Raw genomic sequence first — 27,584 nt, forward strand, 5'->3', positions numbered from 1 at the left:
AAACCCAAACGATTATTAAAGCTACGTCACCTTTACAAGCATACCAGAGAAATTAAAACTGATAAACTTGTACGAATGTGATTTGTATAGTCAAAATCGATACCAACTATATAATAATTCAAGCCTTGTGACAGTGAAGAAAGTACTCCACCTTCGGCAATTTCTTTTCCTCTCACCTGGTTTGCGAGTTGCCCCTGAATGCACAATTCTTCGCGTCGAATATTTCTGGGAAATTATGTTATGTCGTACTTTGCTCGTGTATTCTTATTGAATTGATGATGGTCTAAGGCAGGGGTCGTCAACCTAGCCAGGAAAGAGGGAGGGGGGAGTTCCAACACCTCTAAATTTTCGATTTTGCTTGCGAATATACATACGCGCACATACAAACGCACACAGGAACATACATAAAATATAACTGACCCCCCCCCCCCCCCAGAAAACAATTTCTGGCTGAGCCCCTGATCCGCGATGCTCCCCCATCCCTCACTTTCAACTAACGAATCCCCTGTTCCACGACTTTTTGCGTTTTCCGGGGAGCAACCTCGACGTAGATATTTGTGAGTTGGCTAAGAATGTTGAGCACCAAAAGTCACATTGAGATAGTTTGTTTTTCTCTTCTAACAGATTTATGTATTGCAAAGTTTCGAAATAATGCTTTCTTGAATTAAACATAATTCATGTTATAGTGTTGTTCATCACTGTTGTAATTCAGCTTTTTTTTTGCGTGTCCCCCTCCCCTTCTTGTTTTTGACTTTCCCGATTTGACATGCAGCCCCCGCCGTGTCAGCCTCATGAAACACGGCGCTTCGCCTGAAAAGGTTGCCTATTCCTGATTAAAGGCGTTATTGGGACTGATTGTCATCGAATGATTCTCATATATATTCCCAAATCGTTTCAAGGCATCAGTGAGACCCGCTTGAAATAAACGAACTGCTCAAATTCCGTTAACGTATAGATGTGACCCACTTGAATCGACGGCCGCGGTCTGGAATTCGTGCTGAAAACGAAAGAACTGTTTTGCCGCACGCGTATGGTCAATGATATCGCATAGGTTTTTTTTTTTTTGTCGTAAGCGTGAGCATTTGCTAGTCGGGCGTGCGGCTTAAAAGTTCATTCATTTTAAAACGGGCGTAACACCGGGGCGCAATATTGGTTAGATACCACTAAAGAAATGTTTATTTTTGTTATTCTGTAAGAACAGTATTGGTAAATAACTGAATAAATTAAAACAAAGGTTGGTTCTTTCTTCTTCCATCTCTTGTAGGATGTGCCAGCATGACAGGCTGCATTTCAGTTTTTTTAGTATACACTTGTACCACTTGGGCGATATGTGTCTCCAAGCCCACAATGCGAGTTTTAGGTTTAGTCAGAGGGCAATAATATAGTCATTCCTTATCGGTTTTAAACTTTTATTGCGCATAAGCAAATCGGAACAGTATTCATAAACAAGTCTTGTCCTTATCTTTCACCTTGTTACTATTTATGTGCCTTTATAACGCATGTAGAGAGTACTGGAAGTTGAGGGAAACGTGAGGTAAGGCTGAAGTTGGTTTGGGAATACGGGCCTTAGCAGTAGATCCAAACCAGCCTTTCGGAAATCTAAAGCTTTCACAAGTCGTTGCTTGGAGCTTGTAGCGTCGTCGTCAGCTTAATTTTGTTTTTGCGTGTTTATATACGGTGAACCTGTATATAACTATAGGCCATAACTCCCCAAACAATTATTACTCAACAAAAAACTGTAATCATTATGATGGACGGCTTCACCGTCACTATAGAAAAAGAAAGCGACCGTTTACACCCAGACAAATTAAGGTCAACGGTAGCTGGCGAACAGAGCGAGTAGATTGACATGACTGCGACACTGAGAGTAATAAAAAATAAGAGCATATCGAAACTCCTCGAACTTTTTCGACCATTTGCTCGCTCTCCTGAAACCTCCTAGCAGTTATTTTCCACATATCACTGAGGCAAATACCAGTACTTTCCGCATCTTCACTGAAAATAAACAGATTAGTAGGAGAGTAACTGAATAAATAAGCAATTAAGGTAATTAATTTATCTTAGGTATATGAAAAAAATGAAGGCATGTGCATAATCTTCGCGCTGCAATTATGACCCACGAATCTAGGTGGACGCGATTTAAAAGAGCATACGCTGAATTCGAAAAATTCTAAATGTAAAAATATATGAATGAACGAAATAACAAATCCGTTGGCTGCTTAGATTTGCAGGTCCACAAAGTAGAATAGACAATAAATGTTTTTCTTTGCCCCCCCCTCTCTCTCTGATTTTCTTTTCTTTATTTTTTTTGTCTTAGGCCCACATTACGCTTAGGCCGAGTGGCCAACCTGCACAGAGCGGGTGGTGTTATGCCAGCGAGTCCTCGTCAAACGACCGTGCCTCTGAAAAAGGCAATCTGGGTCAAGGCCAGCCCGCAGTCCGCCTGGCGCGATCACCTCGACGGCGTGAACACGCGCGGCGCTTCTCTGGCCCACGTGCATTGAGTCAGCTGCGCACGTGACAGCGAGCCGGCGTTTTCGTGTCTGGTGGTCTGACGCGTGGCGCGGCGACGCCATTGGAGGAATCTGCCCTGACGACCAGCGGCGCTTCTGATTGGACATTTTGGTTGGACCCGGTGTAAATAAAAGAAGCCCTGCGGCGCGTCGCGATCGGCAGTCCTACGAGAGAGGAGTCCCCATGTCGGAGAGCCGACATGTGTATGAGTCGGCGGTCTTAGGCGAAAGGCTGACCTATGTGTTAGAGAGGAGAGCTCGGCTCTTCGAGTCTCTGTCGGCCCCAGTGCCGAAATTGTAACGCCTCTGTATATATGCTGTACATAAACCTTGTTTAACGCACCGTCGTCTCGTCCGCTTGTCTTATCAGCTCTGCGCAGAAGCAGTCGCGGGCTGAGAAACATACGCTACCAAACGGCTGGTGACCTTCCCGGCGGAGTTGGAAGCAGTGGCGTAAGAATAGCAGACTGGGCTTGTTGGTTTAACATATTTGCAGCTTAAGGCGCGAAAACGACACGGACGAAGAGAGACAGAACACACACACGGAGCGCCACTTCTCTCTTCGTCCGTGTCGTTTTCGCGCCTTAAGCTGCAAATAAGCAGTGGCGCCTACAGAACCGTGTTGGCGTCGCCGGCTTTCGCAACAGTGGTGGCTTCGGCGGGATCGGTCCGTGCTACGCAACAGTGGTGGCTTCGGCGGGATCGGTCCGTCGTTCGCAACAGTGGTGGCAGCTGCGGGATCGGCCGGCGTCAGCGACATCGATGCGGTGAGTGCCTGATGTTTTCCCCTCAGTTCACCAGACTACTCTAGCTCAGGTTGTAGTAGTTTAGAGAAGGGCTGTGTGATACATTAGAGTGAGCTTTGATCGTTTCAAGCAAAGTCGAAGTGCTTTGAAACCAAAGTTAATGCGGAGGGGGTAAACACGGGAGAGTGAAAAATTGCTTGCGCGTCTTGCTAGTTGACTTATAGTGGGTACGGCAAGTAAATTGTTAACAGGGGCAAACAGCAAGAGGCTAGTGTGAACGATGGAGAACCTTAAGGTGAAGGAACTCATCGAAATTTGTGAGGAACTCGGCATTACTTTGGGCCCGCGCGAAACGAAAGCAAGCGATCCTTGAGATCATGAAGGATGAGGGAGTGTCGGCTGAGGAAGTCGATGAGGCCTGGGTGGATATTAAAGCACGCCGTGAGGAGGCTGAAAGGCGAGAAGTAGAACGTCGCGAGCGCGAGGAGGCCGAGAGACAAGAGCGCCTTGAGATGAAACGACTAGAATTGGCAATCCTACAGTGTTCGCAGGCGCCTAGCGTAGCTTCTCCGACGATTCAGGTCAGCGGTTTTAGAATTCGGGACCAACTGCCACCGTTCGTAGTAGGCGAGGACATGGCGAAGTATCTCGTCAAGTTTGAACACGTCTGTGAGCGAAATGCTTTGGAGCAGTCTCTTTGGGCGCGGAACCTGCTAGCTCTTCTTCCCGGCGAAGTGTCCGACGCGATAACTTGCTTGTCGAGGGAAGCGTTTGAGAGCTATGACGAGGTTAAGGAAGTGCTCTTGAGACGTTATAAGTTGTCACCCGAGGCTTTCAGGCAAAGGTTCCGGTATGCTAAAAAGAGGAATGAGTCACACGTTGACTTCGCGTTTCGTCTTAAAGCCGATTTGATTGAATGGCTCAAGGGCGAAGGTGTTTATGACGACCGCGATAAAGTGGTGGAATGCGTTGCATTGGAGCAATTCTACCGCTGCATCGAGGAGGATGTCAAACTTTGGCTGCAGGACAGACTTGGGGACGTACAGTTAAACAAGGCAGCTGAGTTAGCTGAGGAGTATTATACTCGCCGAAAGTTGCATAGCAGGGCAGCGCGCGTTGAAAAGGATGAAAAGAAAGAGGGCTTTTCAAGGAAACCTGATCAACGGAAACCCGTTCCGCACCGTAATTTCAAAAAGGACCCGTCTCTTACGAAGGACAGTGTAGGGGAAGGGCAAACAGAAGCGTAGAAATCGAGTGAGGTTTCTACCACACAGGCATTAGAACCGGAAAACAAACGGAAGCCGCTAATCTGCTACAACTGTAAAAAGGAAGGGCACATCGCGAGAAACTGTCAGGAAAAGTTTGCCTTCGCAACGATCCGAGAATCAGAAAAAAACATTCGGTTGTTGGAGCCGTATCTCCAAGAAATTAGGGTCAATGAGAAAACGTGCCGAGCACTTAGAGACTCAGCGGCAACCATGGACGTTGTCCATCCTTCATTGGTGTCTCCGGATGACTTCACACGAGAATGCGCGTGGATCAGGCAAGTCGCCGAGGAGCAGAGTGTTCGCTTACCAATCGCCACGGTTGTCGTTAAAGGCCCGTTCGGTGAGCTTCGCACCGAAGCGGCTGTGTCTGCCGCGCTAAATGATCGTTTTCCTTATCTTTTCTCCAACAACTCAGAGCAGCTTCTCAAAGAGCAGGGCAAATCGTTCTTCCCCAACTTAGCGTGCATGGCTCTCACGCGATCGCAAGCGCGGAAGCTATCGCGGCAGCTTGATCTGGTTCAATGCGGTGAACTCTCAAGTGACCTTGTCGGCGGGTCGACGGAACCCCAGAAAGGAAAGTTTCCGCATGAGTCATGTGAGCAGTCACGCGAGCGGCCCGTCGCCGAACCGGCCGGCGCAGTTTCCGTAGAAAGGGGAGACGACATGGCGCCATTGAGTCAGAGCGAGGGGGTTGCAACGCTCTCGCCTGTAGCGGAAAGTTTGAGCGAGCTGCCGAGAGTTGATCGAGAGACGCTCATTCGAGAGCAGCGTGAGGATCTCTCGATTGAAGCGCTAGTGGAAAGCCAAATTGAAGCGCTAGTGGAAAGCCAGAAAAACGCGGCACAAGTGCTGTCGAAGGAGCGCTACGAGAAATCGGGGAAGAAGCGCACTTTTGAAGTTGATAATCAGGTAATGCTGCTGCAGCCGTCCAAAAGGAACAAGCTTGAGGTTGATTGGGAAGGGCCCGCCACAGTATTATCGAAGCCTTGCGATTCAAATTATGAAGTGAAATTAGGAAGGCGGCCGGACAAAATTTACAACTTGATGAAACCATACGTTCAACATCAAGCGGTCGTGAATCTGTTGTTGAATGCTTCAGTGGAAGAGGAAGCAGAAAATTTGAGTTCTAGTGAGGTAATCGAAGGGGGATCGAAAGTAATCCGGGAGCAGATAAACCTAGCGCCTAGCTTAAGTGAAGGAGGACCTGAGAAAGAGGACCTGAGAAAGATTGGTTCCGAGTTTGAAGACGTGTTTTCGGACCGCCCCGGAAACATGAGGGTGATCGAACACGATATCGAGCTAAGCGGTGAGGAGTCCATCCGTAGCAAGCCGTATCGTTGTTCCCCTGTGCAACGTCGCAAGTGTGAGCCGCTCTTGGTGCCGCATAGGTATCGTCGCCTAAAAGTGGCCGGTTACTGAAGTGGAGCATGTTGCTCCAGAGCGCAACTTTGACGTTCGCTAAAAAAATAAAAAAAAAATAAAGGAAAGGTAGACGCTAATGCAGGTGCATTGAGCAGTGCGTTCCAGCTAGTAACTTCTCAACCTTTCGGTTTCTCGCTGGCGATTCGGGGCAAAATTTTGACCTCATCACGACCTGGGCTGAGCGCTCTCGTTCAGAGTGATCTAAAGGGGCCAAATTTGTGGTATTCTAATCCGTTACGTTGTTGTACGTGGGGAAAAAAAATTGAGTTGTCATTTTAAGGGTCTTTTGTCCCACATGTGCCTCTTGATGTAGAGGGAACAAAATTCCGATAAACACGTAGATAGGTATATGTTGTACTATACTTTGTCTGGTGTTCTGTCGGGTGACCGAGGGCACTTGCGTGTGTCGTGTGTTGTCTGTTGTCGATCCGTTCTTGGCAAGTTGCAGAACCATCGACAAGTGCTGAAACCGAAGATGGTCAGAAGAGACGAGTGAAGCTGGTCAGCAAGTTGTGGCGACAAGCCAGTGGAGCTGGGGTCCGTCGTCAAAAATGGGATGTGTTCCCGGAACAGTCTGGAGCTGTATTCTCCCCATGGCCCTGGAGGCGAACCTGGAGGGACCTGGCGAACGAGCGCACCTGACATCCGAGCCCCGTGGAAGCAGCTCGTCTTTCCGGTGCATTGTCTGGCGGCGGGGGTGCTGTTATGCCAGCGAGTCCTCGTCAAACGACCGTGCCTCTGAAAAAGGCAATCTGGGTCAAGGCCAGCCCGCAGTCCGCCTGGCGCGATCACCTCGACGGCGTGAACACGCGCGGCGCTTCTCTGGCCCACGTGCATTGAGTCAGCTGCGCACGTGACAGCGAGCCGGCGTCTTCGTGTCTGGTGGTCTGACGCGTGGCGCGGCGACGCCATTGGAGGAATCTGCCCTGACGACCAGCGGCGCTTCTGATTGGACATTTTGGTTGGACCCGGTGTAAATAAAAGAAGCCCTGCGGCGCGTCGCGATCGGCAGTCCTACGAGAGAGGAGTCCCCATGTCGGAGAGCCGACATGTGTATGAGTCGGCGGTCTTAGGCGAAAGGCTGACCTATGTGTTAGAGAGGAGAGCTCGGCTCTTCGAGTCTCTGTCGGCCCCAGTGCCGAAATTGTAACGCCTCTGTATATATGCTGTACATAAACCTTGTTTAACGCACCGTCGTCTCGTCCGCTCGTCTTATCAGCTCTGCGCAGAAGCAGTCGCGGGCTGAGAAACATACGCTACCAAACGGTTGGTGACCTTCCCGGCGGAGTTGGAAGCAGTGGCGCCTACAGAACCGTGTTGGCGTCGCCAGCTTTCGCAACAGTGGTGGCTTCGGCGGGATCGGTCCGTGCTACGCAACAGTGGCCTTCCACGTTCACCCTTCACTGGTTGGTCCTTGCATGGTTGCCAAAGCTGAGGAGCCACGTGCTTGAAATAAGAATGCTGCTAAACTGGCATCCATAACTATTTTTACGTGCCTTTATATTTCTTGGGGTGCAACGCTTGCTGCTACCGTAGGCGTGTGCGCAGGGTTCCTTTTCAGGGGGGGGGGGGGGGGCAAAGGTCGTCGCAGCGCCCCCCTCTCTCTAATAGGAGCTGATTTTGCACCCCCCTCCCCGCCGGAGTCGCAGCATCCCCCCCTCCCTAATGTCAATGCCTGGGACTGGCTTTGCCCTCCACGCTGTTTAGGTGACTAGACAGGGTGCCCTCCCCTCCCCCTATGGCTGTTACTACAGCAATCTCAAAAACACGTAAATTCTACATATGTCGCTATAAACCTTGTCTCAGTTCAGCATTTACGGGCCTTAATTTTTTCCCCATGATAAATATTCGCAGAAAGAACAAAAATAATGAATCGATGTGGCCCCGTGAAAACAAATTGACACTATAAGCAACATTATGGTTCATTAGTGTTCACGGTAGTTGAGTGGGTTGAAGCTGGCCTGAAATTAGTGGAAGTAAAAACAAATATAATTTCCAAACGTAATCTTGGGATCTCGACCAATCAGTTGAAAGAAACAATTATTTGATAATTGATAAAACATATTGAAGTTTATATTTGATAACACATAATGAAGTTTAATTTCTCTTTTCTTTCTTTCTTTCTTTCTTTCTTTCTTTTTTTACGACTTATATCTTGTTTTAAAAATATTCCATGGAGCCTCTACATGCTTAAAATGTCAGTTGGACACCAGAGTAGATGGAATTAAGTCCAGAAATTACAATAAGGTAAAAATTAGTAGTTCGTTGGTATCGAAGTCATACAACACGTAAAAATTTCAGTTTGTCATGTCCAATAACCAACCAACCAGCAGAAGGACGCACAATTATCACTGATTTTACTCACTCAATGCTCTTTCACATTTTTTTATTGCCTCGCAAACATTACGTCTCGGCACGCAGGATGCCGGAACTTGAGTGCACCGCATGCTGACTTCACCGCAGAATCCCCATGGATGTTCTTCAAGTGTGGCAGCTTGGGCTAGTTGGTATGGCATGACGATAGTTATAGCGCGAGAACAAAACGACGACAGAGACAAGGACACGAAAGACACGAGCGCTCGTGTCCTTCGTGTCCTTCTTGTCTCTGTTTCGTCGTTTTGTTCTCGCGCTGTAACTATCGTGATGTTCTTCAGTTTCGTTTTCATGGGCAGCAGCGCCGCCAGCGCCGCTCTCTTGCTACAAGGTCCACGGGTCCACCACTTCATAAATAACTTCCTGCTGAAGAAATCGACGGCGCTCGGCACCCACTATTCAGCCACTAGGACCCCACGTTAACGATCTGTTCTACGTTTGTAGCACCGTTGGAAAGGTATGAAACGTGTACGCTTTTGTCTTTCGCGTATTGTACGATGATTTTATTAGCCTCTAATGTCGATGTGTCAGTGATGTTGAAGCCATGGCAAACTTCGTGCAATCGAGGTGTACGCGAGTCAACGACCGATAATGCGTTGCGTGCCTATAAATGGCCCATTGAAGTCTGTTTTACTTTGTGGATCTTGCTCATTTTATCAGGGGGCAATAAAGGGAAGAAGTAATATTTTGCTGTGGAGATCGTTTTCCTTCTGCTGCTGTGCCACCCATACATGTGCAGGGTGTCCATAAATTTATACGCAGTGATTCTCCACTTGATCGAAAAGCTATGCATGCTAAGTAGTAAGTTCATGTTGTCAAGCATTATTCTTAGTTTGTGCAACACCGTGCGCTGTAGAGCAAATACTGTCAAATAAATTAGGCTTAGATTTGTTTGAATGCCGCGTTGAGCGAAGGAAATAGTTTCTGACAATTGACCTGCATGATGTACTACTTTCAGATTCACGGTGAACCAGAAAGCATCATAGATCGCTCCCTTGCACACGATTGTTGAACTCCTTTTCATCACATGTGCATATTTGGTACGCGCTTGTCGTGACTTTAAATTGAATATGTGTCATTTTCCTTCCTGCAGCAGCAGCGCCCATTATGTGGTTTCTCACCCTAAAGTTTGTCAGCGGTTACTTTCTGACTGAGTTTGCGTGACACCTCTTACGTGCCGACATGTTTGTTTAATGTGATATCAAGTTAGCGGAGATATGTGTGTTATGTGCAATGAAGGAGCTTGCTTGCTTCCTTGTGCCTATATGCTTTGGCTCGTACCCACTATGGAGGATTGTCCATTAATTAAACCGGCGGTTATTGTAATGGGGAAAATAAATTGTTAAATTTGAAGAAGAAAAAATGATTACTGAGTCATCTAGGGAATATAAGAGTGGATAATCATAAGGTGATTTACGAATGAAGTAGGTACATAACTAATAATTGAAAGGATTACATAGATGGTAATTTCAAATAACTAGAATTTCATTAGGTAAAAAAAACAGGAAAAAAAGAAATTTAAAAAGCAAACCTTCTTGTGTCTGAGAAATTCACAAACTGCTATGCAAACGCTCCTGTTGCTGTGGCCCAGAGAAGAAGCCCCAAGGGAAGGATATTTTTAGAATTAAAGTAATGTTTAATTTTCTGAATATGGTTTCTAAATCTTTCTTCCTGTGGCTTGTGAAACGTCGGCAAATAAGAAAAAAAAATTATTGATCTTTTCTGGCTCTTGACAGTAAGAGCAATATAAGTAGTAGGAGCTGTGTTAATGAAAACAGAAGCGACAGACGTTTGGAGCTACGATTCCAATGGAGTGGTTCGGCTTAGTTCGGTGCAGTTTATTTGCCAATTTTGATGCCTATTTGTATTTTAATAAGTACCAGGTCAGTGTGCGAGATGGAGCTGTTGTCTGCACTTACTTTTCCCACAGCGAGAGTGCATGTACACACACACGTGAGCTAGTGTTCCAGCCGGTTGGACATTGTTTGGTTTCGAAGTATAGAACAGACCTGCAGCACTTAAGCTGTGTGTTTCTGCATGCCTAACACTTTGTCCATTTAGCACTGCAGCTAATAGAAAACACGTAAATCACTTCTCTGAAAAGCAAGCACCATTCGTATAGCATTGTTATTATTAAATAGCACGCATCTGCATGCCAACTGTTTAGGATTATATAGAAATTTTGGATAAATTCTGGCTATTTCTTCAGTATGACTTGTTTTCTCCGCATTACAAAATCTCGATATACACATTTAATTTTCACAGAAGTGGTGTGACCACGACATGTGCATTGAAAGGGAAGAACAGGCAAACATTACTTTAAAGTTTTTTTGTGTGTTTTGTGTTGCTGGAAAAAGCCCACAGACTTCAGAAAAAGAATCAATTGCCAACTAATTTGCATCAGTGCTAACTTTTTCTGGCTGTTTTAAAACGTAGACAGTGAATTAGCCTGTTACAGCTGGTGTAGAACTTACAATGTCTTCTTTAAAAAACACTATGGTGCTCTAAGTCAGTTTAGGGTTTATAGTTATTGTTTGAAAAAACTATTGTAATGTGCTGGTAAAAATGTTTTTGCAACTAGCTGAGAAAACAGTAGTCATAGTTTTCCCTTTTCAACTTTGTGTGTGAACCATTGTGTCAGTACATCAGGGCTATGTCTCTGGTATGCAAGTATAATGGGCAACCACTGAGCCCGGTGAAAGGAACTTACAACATTTTCATATAGCGTGGGCAATTCTTGTTCATTTTTGCCCGCAGCATGAGGTATTTCTGTTGCATGTTTTGGTAGCTAGGTCACTTTCTCAACATACCTAGTCATGGGCAGTAATGTAGCGAGAAATTGTTTTGACAGGGTGGTTCAACTACACTTTATATATGTTTGTGTCTGAGTTAGCATGTTTTTGTATATATGCATATATGCTAAGTTTAAAAATTCTAGGGCGACGAGGGGAGTGAAACTAGCCCCCGGCCTCTGGCTACGCTACCGTTCAGCATGCCGCATGTTGAGCAAGTGACTGAAAAGCTGCACAACATGTTGAAAAGTCGTGCATTCGAAGAAAAAAAAAAAAACGTGTTCAAGAATCACGAGGCATGTGTGACATATTTTATTCCCCGGTGCCATCCCTCTATATTTAGCTTCCAGTGTTTTTGTTGGGTTGAGAGAAGAAAAAAGGCAACTCCATTTTGTGACAAATCTTCGCAATTCCGGTCGTTCTGGACACATTCTTGAAATTTTGCTGCTGTGAATTCATGAGGCAATAAGCTCCTTTAGTGAATTCATTACATGGCTACTTGAAGGGCCCCTTTGAGATACCAGGAATATTTCTTGATGTTGGTTTTTATGAAACGAGAAGTGTTGAATATGTTCATAACGGAGTGGAGCCGTAAGCAAGAAACACTCAATAAACACAACTTGCATTTTAACTCTATCTAGACGAATGTCAGTGCAACATTTGAAAACGAATCGAATAGCTGTGACCACCTTTTCTAGGTACAAGCAATTAGGAAGAATTATTTGCCTGTGCGTACTAGAGGCTAAATTTCAGCATTGGCATCCATGTTGCCATTTTGTGGTAAATGTACAGTGCTCAACTCAGCTGTCTATAACGACGGAGCGCCGCGCGCGAAACAGCGCGAGCGACATCTGCAGTCGCAAATACGCCACATCCGAGCATGCGCGGTGCCAATGATGTGCCTGCCCTGCAGTTTCCACCCTTTTTTATCTTCATGGCCGCGATGGCTGTTTTGGCCGTCGAAGCGCTGTCAACACTACAAAATCGAAATAAAACGACAACAAAAAATATTCTCGCTTCGTGATATCATATCACAGCGACAATGGTTTTACTTCGTCTTTTTTTTCTTGTTTTGTCGCGAAATCGCTCAGAGGGCTTTTGACGGCCAAAGCGGTTGTTGCATCCGCGTGATAAACAGGGATCAGTATTGCCAGGCAGGCACATAGCTGGCGCCGCGCATGCTCAGATGTGCCGTATTGGCGACTGCAGGTGTCTCCCGTGCTGTTTCCCGCACGACGCTTCGTTGTTATAGACAGCCGAGTTGAGCACTGTACATACTTAATACCGGTGTCACAGCGGCACTTTTAATCATGATAAGGGTAATACGGATTGTTTTTCTAGATTGCGATCAACTATATGGCCGCTGCTACATGGCCCAAGCTAATCCGGTTCGAGCTTGGTCAGATTAAATGCACCAGGTGGCACTTGTGGGCCAAAAACATGTCATTGATGAAACTCGGCGTACAATATTTCAATTGAACCCTTTATCAGCAATATGTTATTCGTGCAAGAACAGCTCACACTTCAAAAACTTTGCTGCCACTACAAATGTTTTTTCATAAATTGATCATTTGATAGAGTTTTCTTTGCACTTACCTTTATTGCTGTGCGGGAATCTTAATCTTCGCTTGTATTTCTGATGGTAACTGCTTTTAGCCATCCAGTCACAGCAAAACGGCAATCTCGTTGTAAAGGCCAGAGTTTCACTTCTGGTGCCTCAAGTCTCCCAGTTGTTCTTGGCAGCAGTCAATTGCTGTAAAGGTCTCTTCATTCGACCACGAAGTGCGCGTACGCTGTGACGTAGTCGAAAAGCTGGCGACACGCATAATCAATTTGCTTCGAGGTGCTCCAACTCTAGTTTCAACTCTAGTTTACGACACATTTCCTTGGCTTGTGTTTTTACTCTATCTAGACGAATGTCGGTGCAACATTTGAAAACAGAGCGAATAGCTGTGACTGCCTTTTCTAGGTACAAGCAATTAGGAAGAACAGCGAAACCATCCTCCTTATCTGACGGCACGACACAAAGTTCATTGTCTCTCAGAAACTTGGCCGTCTTCCGCAACGGAAAGCTGGTGCTGGTAGGCTTACCCTGTAGGAGCACGTCGACGCCGTCCGAGATGCATCTGTCCGAATCCTCTGGTGAAGCGCGGCCAGCAACAGAGCGCACCATTGAAAGAAGCTTGGGTGCGGACCTCTCTCGGTCGACGGCGAACTTCGGACCTAGGGCAAGGGAAACAGTTAGCACAGAATATTAGTAGCGACAAAAAAGGGACAAAAATGGGTTCAGCATATTTTTTTCTGTCGAAACACATAAAGTTGACGTGCCCATCCGAGTCATTGCGAGAGAAAGTGGAACATGGCAAAAGCAACTCGGCCTGTTTATTCAGAACCATCTAAAGTGGCTAAAGATTGATGACCCATTTCTGATCAAAAACTCGCAGACACTGATAGAATTTTTCAAACAGTCAAATCAATCTAATGTTTTCGGTTTTTCAATCATTATAAAGGACCTATACTACTCACTGCCTCACGATGAGGTATTAGAGTACATAAGGGATAACATAGAAGTCTTCGGGGAATTGAACTTTCAATTAAAAACTGGCATCAGTGCATGAGATTTTCTTGACCTTGTATTGCTCTACCTTACCTCTACTTTAGTTCAATGGAATGATTGCATTTATCTACAGAAAAAAGGTGTTTCAACCAGCTCATGCATAGCACCTCTACTCAGTGATCTACAATCGGCAAAAATGTGCTATAAACTGCAGAAAAAGTTAGAGGGCACCCATGTCATCAAAGTATTCAGATACGTGGATGATTGCTTGGTTCTTCTAAATTGTAACCCTTCTATGTTCCACTCAATTAAGGCTGAAACGATAGGCTTGTTTGAAGATTGTTTAAAGCCACTTGTGTTGACACATGAAATGCCCGAGAATGACAAGTTACATTTTTTGAATTTAGGACTGTTTTTTAGCACACAGCACATTTGTTGGTGTTATGAACCACGTGCGCAGAAACCTTTACTTCCTTTTTCTTCTGCTCACAGCAAGTTAGTTAAGCGAGGCATAGCACTAACCTGTCTTGAGAATGCCTTAAATAGGTCATGCGTTCACATCTCTGCGAGCTTCAAAGCTCCAGTTTCCCGGCTTCAGGTTTTCCCGAGCGTTTATCGCTTCCGTTGCTGAGACTATCCTGCGGACTAACAGGGCAGAGCAGAGGAAGCGACAGGATCGGAGCAGTACGGATACAGAGCATGAAAGAATAGCCGTGGTTCTATACAAACACCACATATGGCATAGGCTCAAGAAAATCGGAAAACGAGTGGGAGTTCGTGTGCTGTTCTCTGCACCGTTCAAATTAATCAGCCTCGCCAAATCCACAAACCTCCTAAAAACGCAGTCATCAAATGAATGTAGAGTTCAGCATAGAAACAGGTATGTGGCGTGCTCCCGAGAACTTATCTATAGGACCCTCCTTTCCTGCGGTGTTTATGTTGGAACGACCGGAAGGTGTCTGAACGATCAACTGAGAGAACACGCTAACAATGTTAGAGACTGGAAAGATGGTTTTTTTGCTCAGCACTGCACTCATTGCAACTGTGCTCCCCTTTTCAAGGACACAGTGACTCTGTACACGCACAGGGATGAGCGCACCAGAGTCATCGTTGAGGCCGTGCAAATGGCACGCGAACAGGTGTCGTGCATTAGTAAGTTCCTTCTCGGACAGAGACACGGAGGGCTAAGGTTCCACGAAGGTTTAGGTGCGCGCAAGTAGTTATATTACTTTTAGTTTTCTGTTTTGTTTCCTTATAGATTTTTCTTGGCCTTTTTTGTGCTTTTTTTTCCCTTATTCATCTATTGCTCTTTGTGCCACAAGGTTTCTGTCACATGATTTACTGTCTCTATATGTTTTCGCGCTCTCCGCGATAAACTCAGTTGGAAGTTAGCGCATGTGTCCTTCGTGTCCTTGTTGTCGCTCTGTTCTCGCGCTATAACTATCGTCATGTCATACCAACTAGCCCAAGCTGCCACACTTACTTTTCCTGTGTGTTACTTTTCCTGTGTTTTGTGTCATTCCAGAATGCCACATTTGGGTTCTCATTAATTTATGTTTAATTGTTGAGGACTCCGAAGTCACTGTGGTCTTATGGTTTACTCATCAATGTAGCCATATTTTTTGTTTTGTTAAGTAAAGCAAGAAAATAATTTATCGAAGATCATCTGTTATAAAAGGCAATTTTTAGATATGATTTCAGAACACCGTGGAAGGTAATCTAAAGTAGCTGATTCGGGTATAATTCTAACTACAGAATTATCTTGGCTGAGGCTTTGTACTAGTTTATTTAGCTCAGCTTCAATCGATTTCATGTTTGGCTCTTTCTAGGTATATTACTTCGAATAAAATGTCAACGAAAAGCACTAAAGGTGTCCGTAAACTTGAACGCCCACGTCCACTGCGATCGAGCTCCGATACTGACAAGTCTCCATCCTCTCTTCTTAGTGCAGCAGAGAGTATGGCTATGTCACTTGACACGAACGGTGAGTCAGAAAAATTCTAAGAGTGCAGTATTTCATTCTTGACAAAACAAGAAAGGCAGATAGGTATATGCTTCAATATAAACAATGCTTTTTGAAGTGGATAAATGCTATACATTCAATTAGAATGTGTACAAGTATTTTCATTCTAGGTGGTGTGAAATCAATGCATAGGTGACAAATTCAGTATTATCCAGTGTTTGTTAACACAACAGTGTTCATGTTTATCACACTCTAAGAGAACGCACTGATGTAATGAAGACAAAAGCCATTCTTCGTGTTTGTTGAAGAAGGGATGGTGAGGAAAGCTTCACACAGGGAGAAGTACAGTGGAAAGACGATAGTGCAAGGATGACTATATCATTTGCACATTTTATTCCCGTCTCTTCCAGCATTCTTGTGAGCATCCCAGCATCTAGGTCCTCACTTGAATGGTCGCAGATTTCTTGCTTTACGAACTGCAAAATTCTTTTATGTTTCCTGTCAGCATAGTAGAATGGGGCATCAAGGAGTGAAAGTCCTGAACTAGTGATAGGAAGCAGTGATCGATCCTCAGGCTGCCTGAAGGGTGTAGGGGTAGATGTGGATTGCAGAGCAGGAGGTGCTGGGCGACATAGCAAGTTGTTAAAGAAATGAATGGTGTGACCAGTGGTTTGGCAATTGACCCATCACTTCCACCAGTTGAAAGGAGGCTTATTTACATAGAAAATCTGCTAGAGCAGTGGCTTTGAGCAGTACACTGTATGTAAACTTCTGTGCCCTCTTACATAACGTGTTGACAGTACTGTTGCTGTGTTTGTGCCCTTTTAAGTATACTCTTGAATTATCAAAGGTAAGTAGAGAGCGCAAAACTTGGCAGTTCATGTACACTTCCACACTGTGAACCAAAGATGTGAAGAAATGCTTAAAATTCACCTACTTTTCTATGGCTGTAATGACTGTTTATTGACGTGGCTAGTTGTAAAGTAGCGTACCATATGAAACGTGATATGACAAGCATATGAAGAAAATGTTTGTGTGTTCATAGGCTTCTATGCCCTTGTCTTGCATGTGGTGCACTAGTGATGAAAGAATTATTGAAAAGGGAATGTCATCTGAACTAATGTTTTGACAAGTGGACTTGTCTTCAACAGGGCTGCAACGTCGTCGCAGCAGTAGCAACAAGAAGACATTTCCACTTGTTGAAATGTTGGCTCTAATAGCATGTCCTGTTCAGTGATATTTCATCGCTTTAAGCCCTCATCTTTCTCTGATCTTTTATCATGGGCTACTCAAGTAATGCCATTTTTTCATTTTAAAAATGTGGAATCGGATCACTAGGAATACTATTATCTTAAATGTTGAATCATATATTTTATGGGTTATTTGGTAGCCTTGTGTGAATAGTGAATTTTTGGTTCAAAGTGAATTCGAAGCGAATGATGATTTTGGTCGAATAATTTCAAACACAATTCTAATAGCATATATATATATCTCATATTATAAATAAAAATGGTTGTGCTTGTCATGATGATTTAACTAACTTGCTCAATAGTTTTTAAAACTTGAAACATACAGTCTCTTGGCTATGAGACCTCCTTCTGTATACTAAATGCCTGTTATTGTACCTACTTTTGATTAATAAAATTCTTACTCTGATATTGAAGGTTTGTGCAAATGCCATTTTTGTGCATCAAAGGAAATGGAAACAACTTTAAATAGTAGCAGGATAAGACTTTAGGTAAGATACTAGTGATAGCTTGTAAAATATGTTACGTTTTAAAATTTACTATGCTAGGAAACAGCACACTAAAAAAAGATCATGCTCATTGATCGAGATGCATGATGCACAGCACGGCACAATCTTTGAAAAAAATTTCAATGTGGTGTAGCTTTTTGTAATGTTAGACAATAAATGCATATTGAGGTGCATAAAAAGGAGATATTTCTATAGAATGGCTTGAACTTTTTGTACAGAAGTTATCTCCCCTGTACTCGGGAACTTATGACTCTCTGCCATTGTTATGACTATCTTGCCGAGAATCATTCAGCACAGACCTCACTTGCATCATGTTTTCATCCTGTAGACTGCAACTGTGGTTTCCTTTCAGCATTCAAATGGAACGAATATTCAACATCCTTGAAAATTTAATTATTATCAAAAATGAATTTAAAACAGTGGCTAATAATAACCTAAAGTATTTTCACATGCCTCTCAATATTTTTTTACTGATTAGACATTTTAAATGAGCCTAGCTTGTCAACCTGGTGTGCTCGTAAACATTGCTGTGCACAATTGAGCTTGTTTGTAGCATTGTTCCCATTCGCAAAGTGGTTTCGATGAATATTCAATACTCAGTTCTGTTTCTGCTATGTAGGTGGCTACACAGTGTCACCTGTGTTTGTTGCTGTCTTGTTTGCTGTACTGATGGCAGAACATTCTCAGTGCGGTATTGAACATACGTGGCACCAGGAAAGCAGCGGTTGACTCTATCATGTCACATGCTCGCAGTCTTAGGCATGAAGCTAATTCTGAAATTACTTTAATTATTTGGGTAACCATCTCACAATAGTGTATCATGAAATCTGTTGAAATTGGGATTTTGTAACTTGGCTGGCCCATGTGCACTCATTATCAGAACTTAGTGCAGTAAGGCTGTGCAAGTTGGAGACCTCTAAAGTGTCCTAAAGCCTCCCATTTGGAGGTGAGCAAGAAGGCTATATGTATTAAATTAAGGGTATATGTACCATGCACACCTGCATTTTACTGCTTTACAAACTGAAAGCTTCCTAATTATTGTTTTTTTACAGCACAATGCTCTGTAAATGACGAAGATTTGCTAATGGAGATTGAAATGCTTCACGTCTCATTGAACAATGGAAATTATGATAGTACCATACAGGCTCTAATTGCCAATGTCTGTGAGGCACTCAAAGTGAAAGGAGCTACCATGGAATCGTCCTTTCAAGGTATGAATTTCTCTTAATGGTCGGCTCATGTTTTCTAAACTGTGAGTTAGTAAGAGCTGGTTAATTACAGAGTTTAGTTTTATATTATAAGATTCTTCATTCCACATAGCATGTTCACTTTCTAAAATTCCTCCTGTTACTTATTACAGAATATCTATCTTGTAGATCTCTGGTTTGTCATATGTGGCATTGTCCAAAAGTGCAGATCAATAATTTTGTAATCTCAAATATTTTTTCATTGCATGCACATTCAAAGGAAGGCTATCTGTTGACAGGGGCTGGTCTTAATGTTCCTTATAATGTATAGTGCTCACAGAATATAGTGCTCACAGAATATAGTGCTCACAGAAGTGTAACAACTGCTTTGCACAGTTGCTTGACGTAACCTTGTTGTGCGTTTGCAAATATATAGCCGCTAAAGGGGGTGTAGGCTCGTAGAAATGTGCGATCTAATATATGCTGATGCTACATGCAGGGGTGAAACAGCTGCGCCGTTTGAACCATTGTGAGCTAAACTTGCTTACCTGCGCCATCCTGCACCAAACCACTTCTGCTGTGGCAAACTCTGCTATCAGTGCCGTACAGCACCTCAGCAACGAAATTTAGCTGCAAAGTACAAAAGCCATCAAGCGCTGTGCCCGGAATCGTACCTGAAACATTGTCTTTTTGGTTTCGTGAATACAGTTTCGGTTTTGTAAAGGCTGTGATCGCTCTAGGAGCAGCTATGAGCTTTAGTCCATAGGGCATGGTCGCGATCGCTATACGTGTGCGATCACAGCAGGCATAAGCACGAATGGCTTATGAACCCTTCTAGGTGCTGCGTTCTCAATGCGAAGAGACTACCAGAAGAGCATCTCTTTCTGGCACGACTGTATTCTCCTACACCAGCGTTTTGTAGCGTTATGCGATATCTGATGTAAAAGAGTTGGCTGCTAGCCTTTCCTATTGCGTTCATTGCGTCACCATCCCAGTGAAACTGTTTCTTTAGTAACTTGGTGGCAGCGTTCGGAAAAAAAAGAAGGAAGATGGATGTAACGGTGCTCAAAAAAAAAGGGGGGGGGGGGGGGGGGTCTGGTTCCTGGAACTGCCTAGCCCAGCCTGGTGCAGATGATTCCTCATCGAGCGCATGCGTGACGTATTCTCGTTCATTTGTCCGCTGTGCTTCGCACTTATCAACTTGGCGGTTGACACTCGCATGTTCGAGTAAAAAAAAAAAAAAATAGATGGGCTGCTGTACTTAACTAAAAAAAGTCACAGTTGCACCAAATGGGTGAAGCAGTGAATGCAATATCAGCAAATTGTAATGTTAGACAAAGTGAGGCTGGCTATTTTGGTTTTGATCTCGCGTAACTACGAAATGCTGGTGTACGAAAATATGGCCATCATTGTAAATTGTTTGAACCTCCCCCGTGAATAGCACATGCATCGAAGGACTTTGAGAACGACATCCAAGAAGAGAATGTTGAGTGAAATAGAACAAGAACCAGATAGTTTTCATGAAATATTATTTTTGTAAGAATTCTTTAGGACGCCCAGGTAAGGCAACCGTTAAAGGTGCCAAACAGCAAGAAGACAGCAGCCAGCGGGTACAGCAGGAGCAGCTCGAGCCTCCGCCACAAGTCTTTTTCGTCGTTCCTATAGAAGGGCCTGTATTTGTCCCTATCACATCAAATAAAAAAATCTTTATTTGTCCCCCAAAAATATACACAAAAATATACACGCATTGGGGTTAGTGTATACAGAAGGAGGTCCCATAGCACAAGGCTGAAAGGGGACTTTAATGCTGCAATCATGACGACGGCAGTAGCGTGCTACATGACCGGGGAGAAGGCGGTAGTAGCAAATGAGCCTGTTGTCAGGCATGCGCCAAGGGTTAGTTGAGGGTGCTGCGGGGTGGCGATAAGGAGGTGGGTGCGGATGGATAGGCAGACTCGCTGGGTAGAAGAGACTGAGCTGCGCAGCTGGATTCGTGACAGGTGGTAGCGACGGCGACGATAGTCTTGTGGCCTCAGCGTAAGTCAGAGGTGCGGCGATAGGCGAAGGATGGTATGTGGGAGGCAGAATGTCAGAAACTTGCTCTTCAATGCCTTGCGGAGCAATGAGGTCAGCGTGTGCACACTGGTCAGAACGTAGGGCACAAGAGACAGTTGGCGTTGAACTTCTTCTTGAGCGAACTGCTGGATTTGCTGCATTAGCATGGTTTGTTTGGAGGAAATGTCGCCAATGGTTAAAGCAGATGGGGTGGTCCTGTCGAGGTTTGCAAGTCGCGTAGAAATGCACTCTCTCCGCAGCTCGTTGGTCTGACAGTGCTTAATAAGCTGGGTGACAGTTTGAGGTTTTTTGCCACAAGTACCTGAAAGGCGTCGTCCTGAATATCTTTCATAATGTGCCGTATTTTGTCAGTGTCAGACATGTCGGGATCGATACGATGGCAGAGGTCCAGAACATCCTCAATATACGATGTAAAGGTCCCGCGACAGCGCTGTGCGCGGCCGCGCAAGCGCTGTTTGGTGCGGAGCTTGCGAAGAGCGGGTCGGCCAGACTTCCGCAGAGCGCGTCTTAAAGGTTGACCAAGAGGGAACTTCGGCTCTATGCTTGTTAAACTGCAGCTGTGCCACACCAGCGAGATATAAATTGAGGTAAACGAGCTTGTATGTGTCGTCCCATTTATTGTGAGCGCTTACCACTTCATACTGGGACAGCGTGGAACGTACCGCTTTGTTCGGCAGTATGTTTGTTCATGTTCCTTGTGCCATCGTCGGAAGAGCTCTCCTCGCTCAATCACTGGGCAACTTCAGCCACCCCCTTGTCCTTCTTGGCCTTTCAACCGCATTGGAATCGACTTGTACGATCCCCTACCGTACTCATCAAATGGAGACCGCTGGGTCATCGCAGCCATGGACCACCTTACACTCTACACTGAAAGTTCGGCACTTCCCATGGCAACTGTGCGTTAAGTCCGCTTGTTCATTCTGCGCAACCTTGTCCTTCGGCACGATGCACCCCACGAGCTTCTTATTGACCGTGGGCATTCCTTTTTGACAGAAGCTGTAGAAGCCCTCCTGCACGAACGCAACATCATGCATCGAAAAACCATTGCATATCATCCCAAACAAATGAGATGACCGAGGGCTTTAATCGCACACTAGGTGACCTGCTCTCCATGTATGTTTCCAATGACCACACCAACTGGCATCGCATACTGTCATTCGTTACTTACCCGTACAGCAGCCCCATTCAATCTACAGCTGAATTCTCCCTGTTCTTTCATCTTTATGGTCAGGCACATTCCTCATTCTTGGGCACTATCCTTCTGTACCAGCCAGACCCTTCACAATCGATGACTTTGGCCGAAGCCGCCACTTATGTTGAAGAATGTCGGCAGCTCGCATTTTCGCTTACCACGCATGATCAGGCTCGCCAGAAGCACTCCTATGACCGACGCTCATCCCCTTCGTCTATGAACGTGGAAAAATCATGTGGCTCTGCATGACATCGTCTGCCCGCGACTTTTCTTCAAAGATTATACCCAAGTATGACGGCTTGTACCGAGTCTTGGGCTACACATTGCCAGTGAACGACAATGTTGAGCTTTTTCAGCCACCAACAGATCAACGGCGCCACGGGCGTGAAACTGTGTACGTCGATCGTTTAAAACTTGACTATGGCCCACTAGTCCTGCCTGTGCCATAGATCGCCAGGATGGCTCCTTTTCCACCGAGGAGTCATTGTAGTGACAAATATGGGCACTGCTATAGGAACGATGAAGAAGACATTTGTTGTGGCGGAGGCTCGTGCTGTTCCTGCTGTACCCGCTGGCTGCTGTCTCATTGCTGTTCGGCACATGAAACGGTCGCCTTACCTGGGCACTAAAAGTATTCTTTCACTTCAATAAAAGGTTAGGATTGGTCTATTTAGGAGAAAGAAAGCCCTCAGTGTGGGATTGCGCCACAGATGCAAGAAACTTGACTTGAAATTGAACACGCTCGTCGACATGGATACTTGGCTTTGCGTCTTTTTCATTTGGTGCCTTTAGGCGCTGAAGTGCAGTCTTCCCACAGCTTATGGATATTTGATAACCCAGTTACCAAGGTATTAAGCTCGACTATCCTGAAGGTAAAGTAAGTTTGTTGCACCAGCTTTTTTATGCAAATACAGTAAAGCCTCGTTAATTCAAACTCAGTTATATTGAAATCTCGCTTAATTCAAAGGATTTCCGTGGTCTTGTATTTTTCAGTGTAATTTTGAGGGGATAGCTTGAAGCAGCGGCCAGCACCAATCAGGTTAATTCAAAAACTTTAGGTGCAATGTTCAAGTTCCAGATCCCAATTTCGCCGTGAATCCACGGATTGACGGCTAGTAATAGCCACAAGGCAATGCAATGCATCGATACTAATGAGTGACAGCTGAAACACCCCAGCCTCGCTACTTCCAGCCAAAAAAAGGAAAAAACAGTCTCGTGGTCGAACAAAACGTGCGCTTGCGGAAAACAAACAGTGCTTCACTGCAGCACAGAGGTGACACGCGGGCAGCGTATTCCATGTTTCTCACAACTTCAGCGGGTCATGGTTTACCCTTTCTTTCTGGGATTGTAAAGAAATTAATAAAGGACAGTTTAGCGGAAATCGCGATGCATGCTAACCTTTGATTCCGGTTGCTCCAGCAATTCTGTACTGCTGGCGGAGTTCTTGCCAGCAACACCTACTTCGAAAACTTAGTTCAAAAGTTTCACAGATCATTTTTTTCCAGCCAAAACACATCGTGAGCTTCGTTATACTGGCCATTATTGAATTCATAGTTATAATAGAAAGAATGTGCGAATGGTCGCATCATGATGTGCTGACGAAGCGAGGAGCACGCGACATGCTGCCCGCATGTCACTACTGTGTTGCAGTGAAGATCTGTTTTCTGCAGGTGCACATTTCAATCAATCTCGACCGCATTTTCTTCTTTTTTTTTTTTTTTCGGTGGCAGCAGCGAGGCCAACCGTTCCTCCATATTCGCAGTAAAATAAAGACCAGATAATGCTGGAAAACTTAACTTCTCGAGCTTCAAGCTAGCCGGCTCAGCAAACGACGAGCACTGATTTCTTTGAAAAGTTATAAGTTCCTTGCATCCCACTTCTTCTATGTTTTGTTAATTCGAAAACCTGTTTAATACAAAGCTTTCTCGCGGCTCCAGTGACTTGGAATTAACGAGGTTTAACTGTTACTCTAATGGTGTCCTTAGGGCAGCATAACTTCAAACCGGATATCGTAGTCTCATAGAATTACTTAAGTGATTGTAGAGCGACCTCAGAAGCTTTAAAGGGGCCCTGCAACACTTAGTGAACATGGTCAGAAAATGCTGCCGATCGATAGCAGAGGCTGCCGACAACACGCGAGCCAAATATTATAGCGCAGCACGCAGCCTGAAGTTCACAATAAAGGATCAAAGTCTGGTAAAAATTGCTTTCTCTTCTTTCGACAAATTACTCAATATGCCCAAAAACCACACGTAGTAAGCCCATTTATCAATCATTGGCTCTTCTTTAACCATTGGCTGATTTGAACATGGCGCGCTCGCTCGTTACAAAGATCGGCACGGGAGTCTGCTACTTGTCCACACGTGCGCACGATGACGCTAAAAAAAATTTCGCATTCGAAAAAAAAAAGAGAAAGAATTGCTCAAGGTCACAAGGTGTGCATGACGTTTTTTTGTGGCCCTGCCATCCCTCCCTGTTTCGCTTCAAGCACTTTCGGCGAGAGAAAAGAGAATGCAATTTCAGCATGCGACAAACCTTTGTAACTCCACTCGCACTGGACGGATTCTTAAAATTTTGTGGCATTGAATTTGTGAGGCAATAAGCTCTTCTAGTGAATTCATTCCATCGTTACTTAAAGTGTTTCAGGGCCCCTTTAAAGAATGCCTTGAGCAGAATTAAATTTGTAATATTCTAGTGTAGCAGCATTGAACATTTCAGCACGGCAGCCAGGCGGGAAAGCAATTCACTGATGACGGAGGAGATGGTTCAGTGTTTGATATATTTGAAGATTGTGCTATGCAGCTAGAAAAGCAGTTTTCATCTGGATCATTTGCTAATAAGCTGTACAGTATGCCTTCAGCAGTATTGACCAATGAAGGTGCATAAATTCCTTTTGCGATAAAATGGGGTTGAATGAAGAATTAGACTTTGCCAGTCATGTAAGAGTTTCTGAGCAGCCCGCCACGGTGGTGTAGTGGCTAAGGTACTCGGCTGCTTACCTGCTGGTCGCGGGATTGAATCCCAGCTGCGGCGGCTGCATTTTTGATGGAGGCGGAAGTGTTGTACGCCCGTGTGCTCAGATTTGGGTGCACGTTAAAGAACCCCAGGTGATCGAAATTTCCGGAGCCCTCCACTACGGCATCTCTCATAATCATATCGTGGTTTTGGGACGTTCAACCCCACATATCAATCAATCAAGAGTTTCTGAGCAGTTCAGGGGTCATTTGTGTAGCTATGGCTACAAAGTTGCAGAGTTAAAAATTAGAAAAATTCAGGGACTTTTTCAGTGAGTTATCACACTAAGGTGGCAGAATTAAGTCAAAAGATTCAAACTTAAGACGGAGGAGGCTAATGAGACATAGGGCCTGTGGTTCAGTGTAATCTTCTATTCTGTATATCACACTATGGTAACATCACTTTGAAAATCCAATGCAAAAGAAACGATGTCCTTGTGCTGTGTGTTTATCAAACTGACATTCACCTTCTCATATTCAGTGGTGGTCCAACTGCTCCAGTTGCGCTATTCTGCTGCAATTTCATATTCCTGTGCCTTGCGGCACACATTAGAGTTTTACACGGCATCAGGCCATATATGGTCTAAAGCTATTCTTGGTCTCAACAAACACAGCTAATGCCACTGATGCCCTCACTCCATTCTAGTGATGCGCTTGTTGCCATTATAATCAGCCTAACCAAAGTGTCTGCACTGCCGTGTTAGTCTCTGTTGAAAGTTTATCATGCTGTTCTCTCTTATTTGTTAGAGAAGTTGCGATAACATATAGAAAAGTTATTTTTTTTGTGCACTAGTCACTCCAGACACCGTCTTGTAGCAGCTGAGGCCTAGTGACGACAGTTATCGGCACTGCATACTGCAAACGGCAGCTTCACATAAATGAAGATTCGGCAGTGCAAGGTTGATGTCTCGCAAAAAAAGTTTACGGCTCTTTATCGCTCTGCACAACGTTCTTTGGCACCGAAAAGCTAAGTCTAAGTGCTCTTGTAGAGCGTGTCTGGCACGATGTGATGCGACTGCTGCTTGCGCATGTCCTAGCACTCATTGCGTGTCTGGATTGTTAAACCGTCGTAAGGCCGTGGCAAGCCAGCGCTCTTAGAAACTCGACTGTGCAGTCAGCTGCAAATAAAGAACGAGTGCTCTTTTGCATGCTAAATGCCATTGGCTAGTATAATCGTCAATTGACAAAAAAGATCAGTCTTGCCGGCTTGCGAATCTTTCCAACTGATTCTTTCCCATGCTTGTTGAAAACTACGCTTGCAAACGTGCTCAGCACGGCCGCTCTTTGTTCACATATTGCGAATTGATTACCATTGAGTGTTGCTGCTGGAATGGCTCGCTACTAACTGCGGCGTGTGGTGGGTTCGTTAAGTTCAAAGTGCATTGCAAAACTGTAAATTTAGAAAACAGACTAGATGTAGTGGCATTAGTTTTCAGCCCTTGCTTAACCCTGAAACAGACTACCAGGAACCAGTCTTAGGACCCCTGTCAACAGTGGATCCAGGGGGGGGGGGGGGAGGTATTGGAGGAATGAGTGGTTCACCTTCCCCCCTTAAAATGTCTATGGCACTGCTGCCTCCTGACCAATCTGTTGTCATCTGACCTGTTAGTGGGTCGCCGTACGTATTCCCCAAGCAGATGAGTAGCACAAGAACTCGTACCTGCCAGTCGCATCTGGATAGCATATATTAGGCTAAAGAATTCATGTTCACGGGTCATCGCTAATGCCAACAATTCAATAAGTGGACTTGTTCTTAACGCTGTCGTAGCCTCCCCTCCTCTCTTCATTCTTGTTTTGTTCACCGACACACTGCCCCGCCGCGGTGGTCTAGTGGCTAAGGTACTCGGCTGCTGACCCGCAGGACGCGGGTTCGAATCCCGGCTGCGGCGGCTGCATTTCCGATGGAGGCGGAAATGTTGTAGGCCCGTGTGCTCAGATTTGGGTGCACGTTAAAGAACCCCAGGTGGTCTAAATTTCCGGAGCCCTCCATTACGGCGTCTCTCATAATCATATAGTGGTTTTGGGACGTTAAACCCCACATATCAATCAATCATGTTCACCGACACCGCCCTTTTCGTACCAGATTACTTTCTACCAGTGCCTTATTTTTTAGGTGACTGGTTCTGAATATCTGGGAAACTGGAAGTTAGTGCTTGATCAGAAGTTGTTGAAAGAGAATGCCACTTGGGGCTCGCACCTCTGATATTTATTTAGTACGATGAAAAGTCATTCATAGTGAGTTGTGGAAAATATTGAGTACACTGTCTACACAGGCAATTTCAAACAGTATTTTATAATTACCCACAAGTTTTTATAGTCTTCCTTCTTTAATTGTTAGATTGCTGTCTTTAAGATTTGGATTTTTCTTCTTTTTCGGTTGACTTTATGGCACCTGTCATTCACAGGAACGGTATGTGCCATGCTTGCCTCATTTCTAGTGCTTCACTCTACTAGTGCACACCTTGTGCTGTGCAGTGAAGCCAAAATGTGACACTTTTGTAATAAGAACTCAAACGATTGCTCTCTGGGTGTTGGCCTTGTCTCTATGTTTATATTGTAGCACCATTTCTAGTATGCACACTAAAAAGAACATTCACTGAAAATTTTGCCATTTGCCGGTTCAAGCGTTCCTAAATCCCATTTTATTGAGGCACCGAATCTGCTGCAAAACACATTTTCTTCTACTCCGAATCTCTTACAAACAGACATTTTCCGGCTCCAAAAA

At 44.7% G+C, this 27,584-nt stretch overlaps 1 protein-coding gene across 5 annotated transcripts in view; it reads left to right on the forward strand.

Moving 5' to 3' along the window:
* Positions 1–8,577: 8,577 nt before the first annotated feature.
* mxt (Eukaryotic translation initiation factor mextil) overlaps positions 8,578–27,584 on the forward strand; it is a 172,346-nt gene continuing 153,339 nt past the window's right edge. Inside the window, exons 1-4 of one of the 5 annotated variants that reach the window (XM_075877529.1) lie at positions 8,578–8,779; positions 9,281–9,362; positions 15,501–15,655; positions 18,443–18,601. In XM_075877529.1, the coding sequence (XP_075733644.1) occupies positions 15,520–15,655; positions 18,443–18,601 (295 nt within the window). In that variant the 5' untranslated portion in view covers positions 8,578–8,779; positions 9,281–9,362; positions 15,501–15,519. The remainder of the gene's footprint in view (positions 8,780–9,280; positions 9,363–15,500; positions 15,656–18,442; positions 18,602–27,584) is intronic. The other 4 variants (XM_075877532.1, XM_075877530.1, XM_075877528.1 and 1 more) reach the window with 4 other exon arrangements.

This window comes from Rhipicephalus microplus, chromosome X (assembly GCF_043290135.1).
Source record: "Rhipicephalus microplus isolate Deutch F79 chromosome X, USDA_Rmic, whole genome shotgun sequence".
Lineage (NCBI taxonomy): Eukaryota > Metazoa > Arthropoda > Arachnida > Ixodida > Ixodidae > Rhipicephalus > Rhipicephalus microplus.